The sequence below is a fragment of the Zosterops lateralis genome, assembly GCF_965231275.1.
Source record: "Zosterops lateralis genome assembly, chromosome: 6".
Lineage (NCBI taxonomy): Eukaryota > Metazoa > Chordata > Aves > Passeriformes > Zosteropidae > Zosterops > Zosterops lateralis.
The window spans coordinates 32,889,182-32,910,236 of NC_139761.1; the positions used below are offsets into that span (position 1 = coordinate 32,889,182).

Consider the following 21,055-nt stretch of genomic DNA (forward strand, 5'->3'; position numbering starts at 1 on the left):
AGGTCGAGGGAGGGGATCCTGCCCCTCTGCTCATCCCTGGTGAGGCCTGACCTGGAGTGCTGTGTCCAGTTCTGGGCTCCTCAGGGCAAGAGAGACAGGGAGCTCCTGGAGCAGGTCCAGTGAAAGGCAGCAAGGCAGCATCTCTTCTGGGGAAGGGCTGAGGGAGCCGGGGCTGTTCAGCCTTGAAAGGAGGTGACTGAAAGGGGACCTTATTCATGTCTATCAGTATCTGAAGGGAGGGTGTCAGAGGTTGAAGCCTTGTGTGGGCATGGTGCCAAACATCTGACATCCTTACCAAGATTAGAACAAGGGAGTGTTAACCCTAAAGGCCCAGCTAATTTGTATGTTCACTGAGGATGCTGTGAAACTGGGTGGAAAACCACTGTATGAGTATGTCACTTATTGTGATTGAAAACAATGACGTGCATGGAATGCTCGAGACATGTTTTGCATGTTACAAAATTAGCAAGAGGCCCTAAGGATCAATTAAAAGGCAGTGGTTTATCTGTAAACAAATTAAACGGAGCTCACATGGGAGAGAGTGTAGTAGGAGAAAAACAACACCTGTGGAACTAAAAACTATTGCACTGCATCAGTGTGTTTTTTTCTTCGCCGACATCTTGATACCACCATTTTGACATTTTATATTTAGATTATTTCTTACATTTAGATTTTTTTTTTGCATTTGATCCCATCACCAACAGTCAGGCTCTTCTTGGTAGTGCCAAGCAATAGGACAAGAGGCAATGGCAAAAATTGGTGCACAGGCAGTTCCACCTGAACATGAGGAAGAACTTCTTTACTGTGCAAGTGATTGAGCACTGGAATGGACTTCTCGTTCCATCTCCAGAGGAGTGTTGGAGACTTCCTTCTTTGCCCATGATAGTGTCCAGGTGATTCTTGAATATCTCTGCAGCAGTCAAGAGACTTGATTATGATGGCTGCAAGCATTTTTAAGGAGGAAGCATTCTATGCTTCTCTCATTCTGAAACGAATGATTAGTATTTCTTTTATGATTTAATCAGTAAAGTTTGGCATATGTCTTTAGAAAAATAAGAGATGACAAGTGATTCTGCTAAGAATCATCTTTTCCAACTCTTTTCATGTATTTCTTTGAACTTTCTTCATGTCTTAGTCCACCTTTGTGGCTTTGCTAACATTATGAGACTGTGTTAAGCTAGATCTGTTCTGTGAAGTATTTGCTTTATTAAGCTTCTGTTTGCTCCATATGCAGCAACTGTATCAAATTAGGAAAACTTCTTACAAAGTTTTCTCCAGTTCAGTTGGCTCAGAAAAATATACATGTTTTATTTTTATGTACATATAGTCTTTATCATATAACAAAATTATAATATATCTTTATAGCACAAAATAATTTTGAAGAATTTAGGACCTTAAAAATAATGGGGATTAGAATACAAAGAATTTTTTCTAAAGTGCTGTGGGTCATTTGAAATTCTGTATATATTTTGCCTTAGAGCTTTCCAGCACCATAAAGGCATGTTTGAACAACCTTAATATCCTGGCAGATTTTAGTTTCATTTATACCAGCTGCAGAAACAGTTTGAAGGTGATTTTGAAATCTCTTTAGTATTCTGAATGCTTTTATTGTCACCTGATTCCAAGTAATTTTGTTGTTAGGCTGTATCAAGAAAAAAAATGAGCATTTTAAAAAAATGTTCCAAGAGAGAAATGAACCAAAAGTTTCAGCTCTTAGAGAAAGAAATCTTTCTGATATGAATTGTTCTGCACTAGTTTTCTCCTGAGTATAAAAATTGAAATCTTTGATTGCAGTGGGATTGGCTAATGCTAAGACACCTCTGCAAGCTGCAATGGAAGCAGATGATGGCTCATCAAATTCTATGGTAACAGCTTTCACCCAGTATTATGTAATAGCTATAATCCTTTGGGCCCGTGAGAGAGATTCTGCATGGACTGAATTCTGAAAATGTCTTTGCTTTGAAGAGAATGGCCTTTCCGATTCAGTAATTCAGTCACTCTTTTAAGTTTGGTTCAGTCTTAAAGGTGCAAAAAAGGTTCTTTCTCTACATTTTACTCTTTGGATGCTTACACTCAGGAATAAGCAATTACCTAATTAGCAGGCCTATTACTAGTTCCTTCTATTATTCTTTTATTGTGCTCTATCTTTATTAAAAAAGTCAACTGAGGCACATAGGGAAAAATCTTTTTTTTCTGTAATGATCATAGTTATTCATTTTTCATTGCCTTCAACAGCTGTTAACATTGATTTTTGTATTTTCCTTATTACTTTTGAGAATCACTTTCAGGGTCTCCAGGATTACTCCTACTCAATAGATAATGGAGAGATGCACACAATCTAATCAGATCCAGAATACTCCAGTCTTCTTTCTTTTGTTGCATATACCTTTCTCTTTGTTGTTTGTATATTCCTATCACAAGAATATATCAGAGCAAGAAGTCCACATCTTCCTTATATTTAGAGAACTAAAGAACATTGCTTTATTTTCAATGAGGGGGCTTCTTTACCGGTGCTTTATTATGTTCTGGAAGCTAAATCTAACACTGATTATTTGACCTGGGAGATCATTCACTATCTAAAATTGACACTATCTTAGATCACAGTAAGATCATAGCTTTAGTTGTTAGGCCTGTACGTGTACTGGTAGACCAAAAACATCTTATGCATGGTAATCAAATATTAGAGAATTAATACAGGTGATAGATAGTAAGCTTAAAATCTCTCAGCTGGTAGGAGGATCCACTATAAATATGTAGAGATGTCAGCTAGGCTGGCTTCCTTATTGCACAAGAGGAGCATCTTTAGGATATTCTGTGATTCTAATAAAAGTTACCGGGCAATATCAGAGTGCTGTTCTGAATCCATACACTGATGCTTGGAACGATGATTTTTTTAGTGAATGGCAGCATCATAGTGCACTGTGGGAGCAAGCATGGAGGTGCTAAATACATCCATTATGTAATTACTCCATCTCTGGAACTGTTGTGCTTGACATAAAATAGTTGTTACAGATTTTCAGGATCTTCAAAATATGCTGGCAGATCTTCTTAACAGCAATTTCTCTGCATATTTAAATAGGCAATTGTATTGACAATATTATTTACCAAAGACTAATGAATGTATCATAAGATCCAGAAATTAAAATGTCCTCTCTAGAGGGCAAGAGCAACTGAGTTGGTAGGGAGATATCTTTTGATTTCCATGCGTTTCAGATCAGTGCTTATCTACCAATACCCTTAATTCTGTTGTGGTTAAGAAAAAGCAGTGTCCATGTCACCATAGTCACTCCATTCTGGCTTGAACAGTACCAGTACTTGGAATTCAGGACCTTGAGTGCATCTATTATAGTCGTTCTGCCTTTTTTTTCCCCTCACTGATCATTTTGACTCATAGACTCAGGCATTATTGAAGCCTCATTTTTCATACAGTGAAGTGTAATACTATATTTGACTATTTAAACATACAGAACATTTTGGGTAGGAAGGAGACCATAACCTTTATATGTGGTATATAATGGCAATGGTTTCACCTCAGGAGGAACCTGTTATCTCTTAGGGCTGTGTTTCTCAGTACTGTAGAATGTTGGAGTTTTTTGCAATGCTGCTTGTGGTTGTGCTAAAATATACTCATTGTTTTGGCATGTCACACAGATGCCTGGTTTAATAGAGGCATACAGCAATTTTGTTTGGATTAGGCTTGTAAAATGATTCTCCTTTTATGGTGTATTGATTGTAAGTTATTGCAATTGTCAAATATAAAGAGAAATACTCAGTGGAGGCAAAATTGCAAGGTGTTTGTTTTGTGATTTCACTATGTTCTGACAGTGGGTGTGGTCATAAACACGTATGTGAGAAACTTCTTTTGTAGTCTTCATATTTTAGCTCTTCCCTTGCTCTTCTTCATTCTGTGGCAATCTGGGACTCCCAAACCAAAACATTAATCAATCTCTAGGGTAGTCAGTTTTTGCTTCTCTCCAGAGCAATGATAGCTAGTAGCATGAAAGTATAATTCAGGCAGGCATACTCTGTGAGAAAGTTATATTGTCTCTATGACATGTTTGTTGCTGCTTTGATCTCAGCTCTCTGAATATTTGTTATGTGTAGTTCCTTTGATTTCTTCCTGTATTTTGGTGGGGTACCAGGTTGCTCTCTCTGGTAGAGTACACTGATGTTCACACAACTGATGTCTTCCTACCAGCTGATCAGGGTGTATTAAATTGTTCATGATTCATGACAGTTTCCCACTGTTCATGCAGCAGAAAACTACTTCTCCCCTTTTGAGCTCTGAAATTCTTACTTCTGCTTACTCCTGCTTGTGTCTATGAAAGTGCAAATTTCGAGACAGTTTTCTCAGCCAGCTAGTTAAGTATATAGGTCCTCATAGCTGCTATTTTACATACCACCTTTGTATGGGGAGAGTATGTGTTCTTCAATCATCCAGGAGTCCTTCTTGAAGTGGTGCAGAGTAGCAAGAAAATTAGTCCTTCAGTACTCATTTCCAGATCTTATTCTTCTTTGATTGAATTTTATACTTTATATTTTTGATTTCGTAAGGCCCTTATAATTTCTCTTCAAAGGTCCAAGTTTTCTAGTTTTTTTCTTTTCTTTTGCACTGTGGGAATATCAAAAAGTTTGGCTGACTTCACACAATGATTGTTCATGTGGCTTTCTGTCTCTGAGTGGGCTCAAGGAGCTTCCTATGGCCAAACCAAATTCTGTTAGATCTCTGAACAAACTTAGTATCTGTATTGTATAGTATTTAGACATGCACTGTAAGGTCACCTGGAGCTCTCTCTTTGCTTTCATCTAGCATTGTCTTAGTCTAACAGGATCCAGGGCTGTTTCAGCCTTCAGTGGAGTGATGCTGCAGTTGTTTGTGGGAGTCCTTAGGCCTTCTTCTGGATGGGAAAAGGCAAAGGTAACTGATCAGAGTGAGTCATTGTGGGAATGTACATGCAGACTCAAAGAAGAAAGGTTACTCATCAGTAACTGGTGTTCTTTGAGAGATATAGTCTGCATGTACATTAGTCTCCTACCTGCTTTTCCCCTCTTTCTGAATCTCTTTCAGGTTTGATTGTGCATTTAAGAGGAACTGCAGTGGTGGCGGATGCACTCTGCCCTGTGTGTCAATCCTCAAGCAGGACGAGGGGAGGAGTGGGAGTGCCCCTCCCGGGACACTCCAGGGCAGGCCACAAGCCCACCCACTCTTAGAGTATATGTATGGACTAAGTGTCTCAAAGTACTGCAGCTGTTCGTTGGTAGGTAAATTTTCTTTACTGTATTATCACAGGTAAAGTAGTAGATTTTATTTTTAAAACCAGTTTCATTCATTAACTCTATGGATGATATGCATGGACAATACACAGGGGGGAAATTTATACCACAAACTGCATTATGCTGAGTAGCTCCCTGTCTCTCTAATGGCTTCATCTCTTGTCTTCCCCCCCCCCCATCCTAACCTTATTTAGATATTTAAATATCTTCATTCTATTCAATTTGTCATTTGCATTGAGAGCTACATGAAAACTTGAGATCATATAAGTTGTAACATAATTCAAAAAATAAAATTAAATAATGTCTTTCACAATTGTAGCTAAGTGTGTGAACTAACACGTAAAATTGTATTTACTGTTAGAAAATGAGGCTAGAAATGGAACTGGATTCTGTAAGAATCAGTTATATTTATACTAGTATATTCATCTTTAAAACTTTGTAGTTGCAGGAAAGCCAACATTTGAGTTGAAACATTTTTTCCACAGCTGACCTCATGTAGTTTTCTTTCTTTTTAATCATAGAAGCCTTGTAGTAATTTTCTAATTCACTACACTTCATGCCAATTAAATCAGTAGACGTGGGGTATGACCTAGCTTATACTGGAGATTTACTTGTCCCTGCATGCAAATATGCAAATGCAAATTCTGCAAATGGTTATTTTCAAGTGTAGTTCCTAAGAAGTGCAGGTTATATGAGTTGAAGCCTATTACAGAAATATGATTCTGAGGTGTTTGTACTGGGAGTTCCCTGACACCTGTCACCTTTTCAAATATGGTGGACACGCTTTTACCAGTTCCTTGGTGTTGTAGCAGTTAATGTTGCCTTGGCAGCTCAAAGAAATTTGCAGTTGGTTTTCTGTCACATTGCCATTTGTGTGAGATTAAGGTGTAGTTTATCTGGGCTTAGTTACAGCCTGCAAACTTTGCTAAAGCTTCTGATCTGTGGTACATGATCACATCTATGGATCATGCAGTACATGTGCTGTAGATATTGGTACACATACATAAAATAGTATGAAGAGCTCTAGTTTTAGAAAGTTACTGACCTGTGTGTGATAGCAAGCTGCCTTTGCACATTCTGAGAGGAAAACCAAAAGTAAACAGTTTTCTGAGCAACCTTAGATGAGCACTATATGTGTGCAAAGCGGAAAAAAATGTTGAAAAAGCCATCTTGTTGTGCCAAATAATCTGAAGTTAATGGCTCCAAAATCAGGCATTTATTCTTGTGATAACAGGTCACTGAAGTGGTGTTTTAATTCAGACAAAATTAAAAATTTTAAAAATGAGAGAAAGTTTCTGTTTATCTGTCGTTATTAAGTAACATTGGATTCATTTACTTGGTTTTATGCTTTCTTTTTCCTTTTCATTCCAGTTGCTATTTACTTTGTATTGATGTAGGAATAATAAAAACGATATATATTAGATCTCAAGATTCTAATCAAGATTCCTATCACTAGGAAAAGTGATGCTGGCAAGGAGGCATTATGTCTTTCTTAAATTTTTAATTGTTTTCAATTCTTAAGAAAACCAGAATTTTTATAGCTCTGTAATATTTATTTTAGTGAGTAAATATTATATTTTAGAGAGACACCTTTTATGTGTGACAGAATTGAGACACATTGAACTTCGGTGCTTTTGGTAATACATTTTTATTAGATAAAGATGAGCACATGCACACATAGGCCCACACTTATGTATATATCTGCCAAATACAGAGCCAACAGTAAAGTTCTTTGTGGACATAGACACATTTGGAAAGTATCTAATTCTGATTCTAAGTTCCATCTCTTCCTCCAAGTATCTGAAGAACACTGTTACGCTAAGTGCCCAATCCTTTCTGTGAGTAACCTTACCATGACTCTAGGAGGATCCCAGTGGCACCAGTATTAAATAGGATGAGATTTTTGTACAGAAGGAAAAGGGTCTTATGCCTTTGTGTGCATGTAGGTGCATGTTTTTTTCTGACCTAGATCTACTTGTAGTTTTTAATGCAATTCATTAAATCATGTAATAAATTCACTATTTTTCTTGATTATACTAAGACTAGTATGTCAAGGTTGGTAGCTTGAAATAAGAATCTTTCCTTTGTTTTTCTGGGAGGAAATCAACAGACAGCATTTAAAACTCCACTTTTATTTTTTCAAGTCAACCTTGTACATGGCCTTTGCTGTCTTTACTTCTCTCTGTCAAAATAATTAGAAATTCTTTTGCCAGTCTCAGCACTTAAAAGTGTTGGCACTTCCAGTCATGATGGTTTCACCAAACACTTCAGTGTTTGCACATCTCTCTCCTAGACTTCCCTTACTTGTTTGCATTGATGAATTCTGCTGATGATTGTACTTCTGTGCCTACGTGGTTTTTTTTTCTCTGTTTAGGGCTAATTATCATGAATAGTGAGTTTTGGAAGACATGAGGTACTTTTTAGAAAAGATTATGTTGCAAACTGCATAGGTATGTTGAACCTTGAAATACTTGATATCTGCAATTTACTTTAAATGGAAAATGCCTGTAATTAAATTTCCATTTAAAAGGTAAACCATTTATTGAGTACCTTTTTATTACATTCCTCCTTAGTTTTGCATTTCAATAAAATAGTTACATTTTAATGACATCTTTTAAGACATTAGCTTAGTATTTAAAAAAACAACTGCAACATGACTATGATGTTGGCAACTGCAAATTTACCTGTAGAATCTTTGAAAGATGACTTACTGTGCTCTGTAAAATCTCAAAATTTGAAAAGCCTTCTTTAGACACAGTGAGATACGTACTTGCATTTCATCTAAGTCCTCTATAGTGATTCATTGAACATATTCCTAACATTTCTCTTAGTTTCTGCCTTCTGCTGGTGGGGAAAGGATAAAAGGAATGGAAGGAATGGAGGTAATAGAAAACATCAAGCACAATTTCATGGTGTTTTATAGTTTAATTTTCTGAAATTCTTAAATAATTTTGAGATTGATTTCTTGGAAAGTTGCTGCTCCACACATGAATATCTTCAGGCCTACATATTTCATGGAAGCTTTTGAACAATAAGTAAAGGATTGTGAGTATAAGAAATAAAACCTTCACAAGAAGTAGGGCAAAAATATATGAAATTAATTCCAAGAATACACTAACATTTTGAAGACCTTCCCTCCTTTTCAAACCTAATGTTGAACTCTGTTCTTTACTTCATTGCCTTTCTTTATGGGTATTTGTGTTCTTGCATGGTCCCTAGTATATTATTTTCCTTTTTAAATTAATAGACAAGACATGATCCACTGTATAGAGAAGATTTAAACTCCTGAATAATACAATGAGGAACAAATGGGTTACTTTTACCTTTGGTTCTTCTTTTCTCCTGCTTTGTGTGCTGTGACATGAATTTCTGATTCATTCAATTATGTGTGCTCTCTCCTGTCTTAGAATTAGGCTTAATCTTTAGTGAGCTGAGGTCTTGAGTAGTCCAAGCTAAGTCCAAGTCCATGACTAAGTAAAGGTTGTTATGAGATCTCAGTGTTCTAATTCCTATATTTCTGAAATTCAGTGCTCGAAATGACATCTAGTTTTCTTAGCAAATCTGTGACTATGCAGACTTTCTCTTTTTTGATCTGTTTTGCCATATTGTCATTCATTATAGTTTCTTCATTGTGATGATGTTAAGTCATCATACATGAAATTTGTCTTGTGCACTCTTTTAGCTTGAGCCCAAAAAGTGTGAAAGAAAAGTAGTTTGATATTTATGGCCTTTTATATATGAATATTTTTTTATGTAACTTGGATTTCTAAGGAAAGTTATCATTATATGTTTAAAAACATACTATTTTATATTTCTCCTTGCATTTAAAAATATGTTTTCCTAGAGTAAACAGGATTTGCTTGCAAATACAGAATTTACATAATTTTACAAAGCTTGTAGTTTTGAGATCTATTCTGGAGATCACAGACTTCTGCATCTCTGAACACTATTAGTGGTTTCTCCTGGAAGCCACAGTGGTCTTTAAAGTTACATGAAGTTGTTTTGAGAATGCTTCTGGATAGGATGCATGCCTGTAAACCAGCTTATACTGACATACCTATATTTCAAAGTCTAATGTAAATAAATGGATATTGTTTCATAATTAAATTAATATATAACACTTATATTTGTTCAGCAGTTTAAATTGGGTTTTTACATATTTTACTTACTATGTGATTGGTGATGCATTTAAGGTGAAATAACTTCACAATTCTGCTGTGCTGAAAAGATCTAACATATGCCAAAATGCCAAACATCTTCGTTAACTATAGAATTGAGAATTGTTTAACTAGTTTCAGTACTGAATATAGAATGAAGGAATTATCTATGGATTCATTATGAAAACCTGCCCTGTTTATATTGTTTTTAACATTTCCCTGTTCTTTCTGGATGTTTTTAATTACAACAGTGTACATGTCGTGTTCTAATGGCTATGGTATATGAAAATATGTATGTATTAAGAATTATTTTTACAGTCCTTGTATTGTGAAGTAAAATATGTATTGATCAGAAAAACATATGCATGTTATTTTATCTTAGTTATTATCTAAGTGGTAAGCACCAGAATATTGACTTGAAGAGAGAGATTCTAGTAATTTTGGAAGCATAAACACATGGGAGTGTTATCACACTCTGATAGCAGTGATGGCAAAAATAGGACAATAAAAAAAAGGCAAGACACCAGAGCATCATAGAAAAGGAAAAGTCATCAGGACTTCAGCTCTTCTATGTAGGCATTTAATCCGATCCACAACAACCATTTTTATGAGCTTTGTAGTACTTCTGCTCCAGTTAAGGGTCGTAGTCTCAATGCCTATGTGGAAAATCATACAGTAGCACTGAGAGGACTGGAGGAGGCTTGAAAGCTGGCTAAAGTTTAAATTCATGGCTAAGATAAGTAACCCACAAACCTTAGTTATCTCTGAAGATCAAGGCATTGTTCCTCTTGTTCCAGAAAGGAATCCCTATTTATTCTGGTTCACTTACATGGAGATTAAAAGATGATATGTTAATGGAGGTACAAAATAGTCCACTTTCCTATCCATTGTAATTGTGTATTCTGTGATCAGTTTTCTTATGTATCATGGTGGGGCATTATCCCACAAAAATGATCAATAAGGAAGAGTTACTAGAAATATAACAATTGCTGGAAAATCCTACCAAATTAATGCATGATGTATTTTCTCTCTCTTAAACCCTGTAGATCAAGGCAGGGTGGTGTAGGAAGAGCCTAGGCCCTAGAATTAGTTTTAAATACAAAAGGAAATTACCAAAATTTTGTGGCTTGCTCATTGCAGCTTGGACTAGTGGCAGGTTTGCATCTTGGATAAGGAGATGCTTAAGTTACCTCCAGAGAAGGAGATATGTCTGTGAGTGTTCAAGCTGTTCACTGATGGTCAGATAGCACTAGCTTAGGTGTGGTGCCACAAAAATGCATCTCTGCTGCTTTTGGACTCAATGTGGTGGTGCCTTTATGAATTTGCAAGCATGTACCTGCCATAAACATAGGGATTCTGCACTGTGCCACACATTGCAGGCATTTTTTCCATGAGGTAATGATCTTTATTGGTCTTTAAATCAATAAATTTACATATGAAAGACTAAGAACTTGGAGAAAAAATGAGGGAAGATTTTTCTGCACTGGCAAAGTTAACAGTGGGTAGCTGTTATCTTAGATCATAAACAATGTTTTTGATGAGCTGTTTTATAATAGAAGTAATTTCAATATTGGGCAGTGCACAGGAAGTCCAACAAGTAAGTTCCAGGTTGCAGGAGAGAAGAAGCTGACAGAAGCATGAGCTCTTTGGAGCAAAAGATGGAAATACGTTGTTTGTTACACCTGAGGATTTCTTACTCATTTGAATGAGAGAAATTTAAATGGATTTAAAAGAGAAAATATGAGGAATTAGATAAAGAAGAAAGGGAAATAGATATAATCTAAAGCTTAAGGAGACAACTGGCCTGACATTTTACATCTATGCATCAGAAAGACATAATTAATATAATTATTCTAGGACTTCAAGGAAATCTGAAAAGGTTGTGTCCTTTTAAAATAAAATTATTTGTGGGGGAACTGTCTGTAATGACTTCATTTCTGTTATACCTTGACCCTGGAAAATAACTGCTAAAGTCTAATTTAGGCTACTAATTGTTAAAAGTATTAAACTATTTATTGGTTAGGGTTTTTTTTTTTTTCCCCTGGAGTTCTGTAGCTTTATTCTGGCTTTTTAAAACTTGGTGGTAATTTTACTAGACTGTTTTCAGAGCCAGCTACTGTATTTTGTATCCATCAGCATCATTCCATTGGCTTGAACGAAATAATAGTGCTTTACATAATCTGTTGACCTAACCATTTTCTCTTGAAAGCTTATCATCAGTGAGACAATAGAAGAGGAGAAATATGCATAAAAATATTAAATGAAATTTCCTTTGGTTGAAATGTTATATAATAATTTTGCTTGTGTAGCATCAGTAAAGCCAAATATCAGGTCACTTGCCTAGAGAAATCTTCAAATGAAGACACAGAAAATACAATTCTCTGCAAAGTCAGTACAGAATCTACTGGGTCTGAGTCCACAGTTTGTTCATAATTGATCAGTGTGGGGCTTCCTTTTTTAGATACTTTTACAGCAGTGAGAATATTTTGTGGGACACAGTTTTCTGGATTAGAGAGAAAATAAATAAGCTGAATAGATAAGCCTCGAGTATTTTTCCATGGTTTTAAAATATCTAAGTGATAAATTTGCACTTCTAAAATACAATGAAACCCAAACTTACTGCCTCATAGTTAAAGGTCTGTTTGAAAGCCTGAAAATTTCTTTCCTATAACTACAACTTGATGGAGAATTCTATTTAGGAGTCTGCCCAGGTGCACTGATGGAGTAGCAGGAATAGGCACTTAATTATTGCTCAGTTTAATTGAAGAGTTAGGATATTGATTTCTTTAGTTTCTTTCATTTTTTGTTGGATATCACATGACTTTCCCCCTTCATTAATGGGAGTATCACTGAACTGTAGCAAAATGAGAACAGAGCAAGTGTCTATTTTCTTGTTAAAAGGAATTTGGGCAGTTTTATTTTATCTAAAGATAAATTCTGCTTTTAAAATAACAAGTCAAACCCCAAAACCTATCCATCCTGTTTTATATAGGAAGTTTTTTCCTTACTATATTAATTTTTAAAATAAATGCAATATTAAGGTATAACTTTGCCAAACACTGAACTTCTTTGAAGTGTTCTCTGTACCTGTTTAAGTCAAGACAATTATGTCTCTAGATGATAGAGATGCCACCTCTTTGAAATAAATTTCCTAATGCATAGCTATGTTATTGAAGCAAAGAATTTTAAGACCTAAAATCCTTTTTACTACTATAATTCACTTTTTTTTTCAAAATATAACACAAGAGCCATACTTATTAGTTCATTTATTTATGTAGAGATTTGAGGTATTGTCCTTGTTCCTATCCTGAGCTTATTTGAAATGTTTATATAACAAACTTTGGGTATGTTCACTTACAACCCAGTTAATTAGAAAGTTATTCTCCTGAGGGTTAGGGTAAAAAGGTGAATGTGATTTTAATAAAGACAAGAGAGAATACAAAAGAGAAAGTGGAAGTAATAAGTAAAGAAAGGAGAAATAAAGGCAGAACCATTTGTTTTTCCACTTCTTCAAGTAAACCTTGGATGTATTGATGTGGTGGGGCTTGCAGTCAGACACAGGTTTATTATTCTAGTTGCAAGTTTTAAGTGTCTGTATATGATGCTTCTGTTAAGTGGACATTTCACAGCAGTACTAAGCCTGCAAAAATACAGCTGAGAATTACCTAAATTGGTTGTACTTTTTAAAATGATCCAGACAATTTTATTTTAAGCTTTTTAAATCAGTGTATCTTTCAGAGCTAATTTTGTGATAAATAATAAGCTTTAAGCCAACAATCTCCAAAACTGTTCCTTCCTTCCCAATATAATACTCCCAAAACTTAAATTTGCCCTAAACGTTTTCAAACAATGTTGTTTGTTTGCTAGAATACAGATAGCTGTCTCAAAAATTGATGTGATTTGTGTGGATGGATACTTCACTATGTAATGAGTGTACTTAAGGTAACATGGCTAATTTTGCACTCCAAGCAGACATGCTCCTGCTGTGCTGGCCCACAGTCAAGTACAAAGGATAAGTGATTTAATCACATTGAGATTAAATAAGTTTTCTACTTATGTCAAATTCTTATCATAGTTTGAAAAGTAGTTTAAAAAGTCATTTTGAAAATGAATGCAAATCAAATTAAACACTTCTCTAGTATCATGAGTCATCCAGTATGGTAAGTCATTGAATTTACATGCCAGATTTCTTAGTCCAACTTTGGAATGGAATCCACACTCCTATTGCTATACTGGGGGAATGTAGGAAATACATTATACATCATTACCTGCTGCATCAAGTGCATTATTGCATCTTTTGGTAGTTTAACTTACAGATACATGGTTCTTGCTTTTTTCAGGCTTTTAAAAAGTGCAGTGTGGAAACAAAAGTTACTGCAACAAGAATCAATTTCTTCAATCTGAATTAAATGTGTATAGTCTAATAATGTGTGTCAAAAAGTATTATATTTATATATCAAAATAAACAGTGGCAAAAATTAATAAATGTTAATTCTTTTTTTCTATTTCAGATCAAGGGATGGAGAACTGAATTTCAGTTTCCATATGCAAAATAATATTATGTGGATACTTGCATTCTGTCTTATCTTGGTTATAAATAGTGGTTTAAAATGTTTGTATAAAAAGCCATGAGCAGTTTATAACTCCCTGTATTGTGTGTGTCTCTGTTTTTAAGACATTTCAACTCTTAACGTATTGTCTGAGATAACCATTTCTTTCCAGATCTGACAGGATTCATATTCTCTTTCAGGAGACGCTGATAGATTGGTGTGATGAAAAGGAACTTAATTTGATTTTAACAACTGGAGGAACAGGATTTGCACCACGAGATGTCACTCCAGAGGTGAGATAGTCCTGGAATAGAAAAATCTGCCCTTTGGTGTAGAAATGCATGAGTCTGGAGGAGGGGTGATTTTTTTTTTTTTTCAATTTCCTCTGTAACTTTACTTTGCAGTCTCTATGGACAAGTCAAGTGCTACAGCTTGGAATCAGAAAAAAGTAATAGAAAATATAGCACAGGAGAATTACTCTGACCTTGGGTTCTGACCCAAAATGATTTTCAAACTAAAATGTGGCTTAGTATAATGGTTTTCCAGTCCCCTTACAAAACAAAATTCTAATGGCTTTGTGGCATAATTTTCCTTAGCACTGCAATACAACACTGCTAAGCAAAATCTTGTTTGGCCTTTGTGTTTTGTGCAAGGAAGAGTGGGATAAAAAAGATCCTTTAATTCTCCCTTGTAGAATAGACCATTGACAACTAGTGCATTATAGGTAAGCGTGTGAGACAGACAGAAGGGGAAAAAAAATCTATGCAAAGCTACTATGGGTCTGCTTGTCAAAAAAATATAAACAGGCACAGAGGTGGAGGTAGTCTGCACCAGTAAATGTTGCTCACTATATGTGTTTACATTATACTTACATGGAGCTAAAGTAATGGGGGGAAAAATGAGAAGCTTAACTTAATGAACTCGTGGCCATGAGTTGTCATGTGAAATGACTGTGCAATTGTTCTTGAAGTATTTTGGTATTTATGGTTCCAAATTAGATTAACATGAACTTTTGAAATCACATCTTTTATTTGGTGTGATTATGTTCACTAAAGGGCAGAATTAAGATTGAGTGAGTTGTGTTTACTTGCATAATTAAACATATCTAGATTTCTCTTAAGTAATCGTGTATGTTTTTAATTTCTTAGACTCTCAAGTTGATTTGAGTTCTTTATAGCATATCTACAATGCTTTTTACTTACAAATGTGTTTTGTCATATGACTGAATTTTTTTTTCTGTTAGGAATCTAAAAATATTTTTTTATTTATTGTATAATGTTTGTGCAACTAGAGAAACATGTAAACTAAATACTCCTGTTCATTATTTCTGATGGTTTTAGATTAAATACTAGAAACCTTTAGTAACTAAAACCTGGGGGGGCAGTCTGTGTATCAGGAAATGGGAGCAGTGTTAAGGTGAACTCAGCATGGCATCTAGTGAAATTGATGTTGTGGATTATTCACTTTGCTAAAGCCACCACAAGTTAAAAGTGAGTTGGTTAAATTTGTCTCTTGCTTGCAAACTAACATAATGCTTTTGAAGGTTGTGTTACCAGGACTATGTAGAAGGAGGGATGAATTTCTGCTTCAGTTTTCCTTTGTGCAGGGTCAAGCCTAGGCAGCAGTGCCAGATGAAGCATTGTAGCCAGTGCAAAAAATTACCTACAGATTCTCAAGCAGCAGGGATCATTTTTTTCATCAGTTTTGTTGAGTAAGCCATTCTGAAAGTAATCTGAGTTGTTGCTGTGTCTCTGTATAATAAAAGCGCATTGATATAAAAATCATTAGTAACTTGTACTGAAGAAAAATTGCATTGTTTTTAAGTATAATAGATGTGCAAGACTTGGACTGATCATGACAGGAACAAGTGTTCTGACTGTGAAATTAGTCCCATATTTAAAAAGAACTTATATAGGAGAGTCTTCGCTCACTTTTCACTTAATGAAGTTGGATTAACTTAAATCACAGTGGAGATGTAGAATCCCAGGTTTATTACAAAGGGGTGATGACAAGCATTGTTCCTATGATAGGATTTATTATCCAATTCATTCAAACAAATGTTGTTAAGGGAAGAAAATCAGTTTGCCAGTATGTCATACCAAAAACATACTAAGAAGCTTAAGTTTTGTCCCCATATTTTATGTCTTTTGGGTCAGTGGGAATACCCAAAATGGGAAATTCAATATGTCAACACGAAATGTGCAATAAAAAGTCTTTAGGAAAACTTGCATTGATGCAGGAAATGGTTCCCATCCCTTGTGTGTATGGTGTTGGTTCAGCCTGCTCTCATCACTGAACTGATAATGAAAGGATGTAATCATGGTATTGTGCTATTGAGATGTCATCTTTAAGATGTTAATTTAAAACCCTTAAGAATTTAATCTGATAATGGAAAATGTTTTACTATTTTTCCTTAGAATAGAGACGTTACTCTGTTGAGTCATATTTCCACTGGTGTGTTTCAGTCCTACTTCTCCTTAATTCCCCTGTACTTTGGATTAGAAAGCAGGTTTCTCTGTTTCTTTTCTAGAATAGATATATAATTGCTATTGTGCATACACAATAAAGGTAGTTCCCAAGAATAATTGCAACCCAAAGACTTAATGTTAATTGAATTTTGTAATTATTGATAAAAATTAAATTAACTGTCTAGCATAACGTAGCTAAAAATGGCTTCTTGATACCTCAGAAATATGTAATTAAGCATCTCAAAAAATTAGTACTTTCCCCACTCACTTTCCTTCTTGAACACTATATCAGAACCATTCCAGGTTATTGCAGTTGTTTCAGTGATGTGTAATAACATTTTCTCTTGTAATGGAATAGAAGATTTTAGGAATCTTCACAATATCTGATTTTCCTTCCCTGTCTCTGATCCCTATATTTATAGCCTCAGTCTAGTCAGTGCATGGAGAGGAGCATTTGAATTAGTTCCTACAATTCACATTTTGAGGGGTGAAGGTCAGTTTACTTCAGCAGTGTGAATATCCTTCACTTTGTTGACCACACAACTAAAAGTGATGACATGCATGTGGATATTTAAAAAACCAAATTCACTCAAAGGATGGCTGAATTTGAAAGTAAGTGTGTTATAGTTGTTACTAGTGAATGCTGGAATTCTTAACTGTTATGGCAGTTGGTGGTAGTTTGCATTTGTACTAAAGTCAAAGTGTAAGCCTAATTTTGGAGATACAGCCACACTTTTTTTTTTTTTTACAAGATAATTTCACATATAATTTTTGGGCAGAGTCTTTAAATCTCTGCTGGAGTTTGCTCATACAGTCTGCTTGTTGATTTAAGAAGTGTTTGTTGCTGGACAGAGATCCAAGTATGGTCCAAGTTAATTTATTTAGGGAACTTTCATTTGGTATTTCCAGATGCAAACATTTATTTCTTGGAACTACAATATTTCAGTTGTAGTTCTTACAGAATGTTGATAACAATATTCATTAACTTTTGTGAAAAAATTAAATAACATTGCAGCATTTCTATCAATCACTAGGAATCCTTCTGAGTTATTTATTTTCTCTGTTGCTCTTGCTCTGTACAAAGGGAAAGAAAAAATCTCATGTATATGGGTGCTCTGCTCAGTTTTCTGTCTTCTGTATTTTTGCATTTATTCTTTTGCAAAACCGTACATTCGAAAAAATTCACTTGTCTGTCTCCTAACAATCTTCTAGCTGTTTTCTTATCCTTTGTCTCTGGTATGATTCTGTGTGAGTCTTGTTTGCCCATCTATGACACTTATTTTATGTACTTAGATAGTAGTAGTAGAAATCTCAACATATTGTCCTCAACCGATGATAGGCATTCTTGAACTGTGTCACAACAAGAAGTTCATCCACACTGCAGGTAGTTTTGAGACCTAAGGTTTTAAGATAATACTTTATAAAAACATAGAGGAGCTGTTTTCTAGCATGTAACACCAGATACCTTACAGTCTTCCTACTTTTCAAGTGTTCTGGAAAATTTATGACTGCTTCTTTCAGTTCTTGCTGTTTATATTCTTAAACATTTAAGGACTAGTTTAAAATGTATTTAGACACATACTTGTTTTCATTTAGTCTGAAAATATATGCATACTTACTTATTCTTTTATTAGAGTTCTCTAGTCCATGAAAAGAAATCATTGTTCTCTGGAACTCTGTTCTATTTGTCAGTGTTTCTGAAAAATCATGCTCAGAATGAACAAAACACTCTGAACATACCACACAGAAGCCATGTTTGGATGGAATAAAGTCTCACTTCTTCTGTAATGTGTCTTTTTGTATTCAGTTCAAAATTGCACCAACGTTTTTATAATCATTGCCAAATGCAAATTTCTTATCATTTGGCTTTTTCCCATTCTCTAAGGTATCTCTCATGGATTTTCTTCTAATTCCATTTTATTTCTGCAGACTATTTTAATATCTATATCCTTCCATTTCTCTGTCCCAAGTAATGTTGGAAACCTTCTTGATCTCTATTATTTTCAGTTTTCATGTGTTTTGTCTGTCTTCCACTTGAACTTTGTTAATGAAATAAGGTGCTTATGATGCAATAGGATAGTCATGTTATAGCCATACTCTCACAGCAACACATTCCATCAAAGTAACCCAAGTCCACTGAGACTTAAACTTTTCAAATAACAATTTCCATTTAATAGGCAGCAACTTAAACTAGAACTAATATGTAGGAGGTTTTTGTCCTCCCTGGTTCAAATACTGCCTTTCCAGAGCAGCAGGATTTCTAGTATTGTTTGTTGTGGATATAGGACTACTTCCTCAGCAATATTTTATTATTGACACTGGACCAAAATAAAATAATTTCCATTTTGCAAACTGTCACTTCAGAACGGCTCCATAGTGTGAGGAATGAAGCCTTCATCTCACATGGGTCATAAGTAATTTTATGGTAGGAATGTGAAATTGTACAACCTCTAATAACCCAGGCTAATGGTTCAGTTTTTCGCCCTTCAATATTCCAGGTACCCTCCAATTTAATAGCTATTTTAAGAAAATATTTTAGTAGTATTTTTTAAAACTGTAGCTTTTCATATCTCTTAGCGGAGGTCTTGCACTGAGTTAACTTTGATTTCTGTGGTGAGGTATTGGATAATGACACATACATGCGGTTCATGGATGACATCTGATCCTGTAACTTGCCACCAGACTTTTTGCGGCCTTCGTGGTTCTTAGAAAATTGTTTCCAGCCCAGCTTGCTCCTAAAGGGTCGGCATTACAAAACCTTGCCAAGTGCATCTAATCAAAAAAGGTGACTAAATGGAACAGATTGTTTTGTGACAGACTCCTTCCAAACTCTGTGTCACTCTTTTAGAAGTTTACCAGCAACTCTGTAAAGTACCATCTCCTTTTTCTTAGTCCTCTGAGTGGTTCCTAGCTTATATGATTAGGTCTTTATCTAGTCAACTTTAATTTTTCAATAAAATTTATTACTTGATATGCCATATTTGGTGTTATAAAATTCAAATATATTTATGTGCTATAATACTTCAATTTTAAACTATATATTTAGATTTTTAATCTCTTTTGGGAAGTCATGTTATTATAGAATTGATATGTTTAGTAGCAGAACACTTTTCACTAAACATTTATTACCAGTTTCTTTGAGAAGCAGCAGTATACAAATTATTTGCACCACATGGCACACTGTCAGTTTGCAGAAGTACCTGCGTCTTGAGAAATTCCACTCTGATTTAGCTGACTTACAAAGGGCTAAAGAGTGCCTCTTCTCCCTCTCCCTGAAACTTGGTTGGCAGTACATCATCATCACTGAAGGGCTCGGTTGTGCTATCATCAACTGCGGTTGCTGCATGGAAACACCTGCAAACTGCTCAGACACCTGCAGTGAGAAATGAAAAGGGGAAGAAAGGCAATTCCCATTTCAGCTCCGTTTACTCAACTGTCAGAGGTTACTCAAAAAAATAAGACCATCAAACAAATACAGGCAAGTATTGTCTGTATATGGGATTGATGTGTCTAAAATGCAAAGCTGCATATTTTTATTGACATACCTTTTTAAAAGTTTCAACTGTCACAGTGGAGATAGAAGAAGGTACAAAAACTGTGATGGCAAGGAGAGATGCTTTCTGTGAGGGTTACGCAACTCAGTCTGTTTAGTTTATCATGAAGAACGCTGAGAAATAACTTTGGTTTTGCCTGTACTTTCTTTGGGAAATAATGTACAATGCTAAAGGCTTTTTAAGAATTTTTCTTTACCTACTAAAGAGAATAAAAATAGCTGGTGATAGAAAGCTTGAGCCTGAAAAATCTAATAAAATCATCATAATGAAAGGCTTTTTGTGCTTGGGTTGGTTTGTTTGTTTAAGAGCACAAGCAAACTCCCTAAAGAGCTGTATTCTTCATTTTAATTCTGTCAAATCAAAAGTGTTAGCTAGTGGCAGAAATGTCTTATAAAACTCAAGTTATCTTTTACTTCTTGCAGAAATCATGGATAATGTTAAATGAATCATCCTGCATTTAGAGCCTTATGTTCTGTATGTGTTAGATGTGAAAATAGTTTTAATCAAATGGATCTTTAAATTAATAATTAAACAGTTTTATTTCCTGAATTCAAAAGGACTACATGAATTGCTTTTGTCTCTTTTTTGAAAATGCAAACCCCTGATAATATTGGCTGAAAATGCTGGGGCAAATATCTTTTTAATTACTTAACTAATGTATTAACTGTCATGGTTTGAAAGCAAAATGAGTGAGAGGCTCCAAGTCAGAAATACAATTTAATAAGAAGAAAGGTAAAAAGGTAAAAATAAAATAAAATAAATGCATTAACACAAAGGACCACTGACAGAGTCAGAATACAACCTGAGCAGGATGGTGGAAGCAGTCCACATGAGGGGCTCTTCCTGAAGCAGTGATCCTGTAGAAAGGTCTGGTAGCTCTGGTCCTCTGGGAATCCAGTAGGTAAGGGCTGCTTGCCCTGTCCCAAATCCTTGATTATATCCAGATGAGAATGCTTGGCTCCTCCCCCTGGGTGGAGCATCTCACAATGGGATGATGAGTTGTGAAGTGGGTCCTTGATGGCCCATTAAACAGAGATAACTCCTGGAGGGAG

At 35.2% G+C, this 21,055-nt stretch overlaps 1 protein-coding gene across 8 annotated transcripts in view; it reads left to right on the forward strand.

The window, feature by feature from the left end:
* GPHN (gephyrin) overlaps nucleotides 1-21,055 on the forward strand; it is a 270,007-nt gene that overhangs the window by 126,726 nt on the left and 122,226 nt on the right. For all 8 annotated transcript variants that reach the window (XM_083864320.1, XM_083864323.1, XM_083864322.1 and 5 more), the window contains one exon: nucleotides 14,182-14,274. In XM_083864320.1, the coding sequence (XP_083720446.1) occupies nucleotides 14,182-14,274 (93 nt within the window). The remainder of the gene's footprint in view (nucleotides 1-14,181; nucleotides 14,275-21,055) is intronic.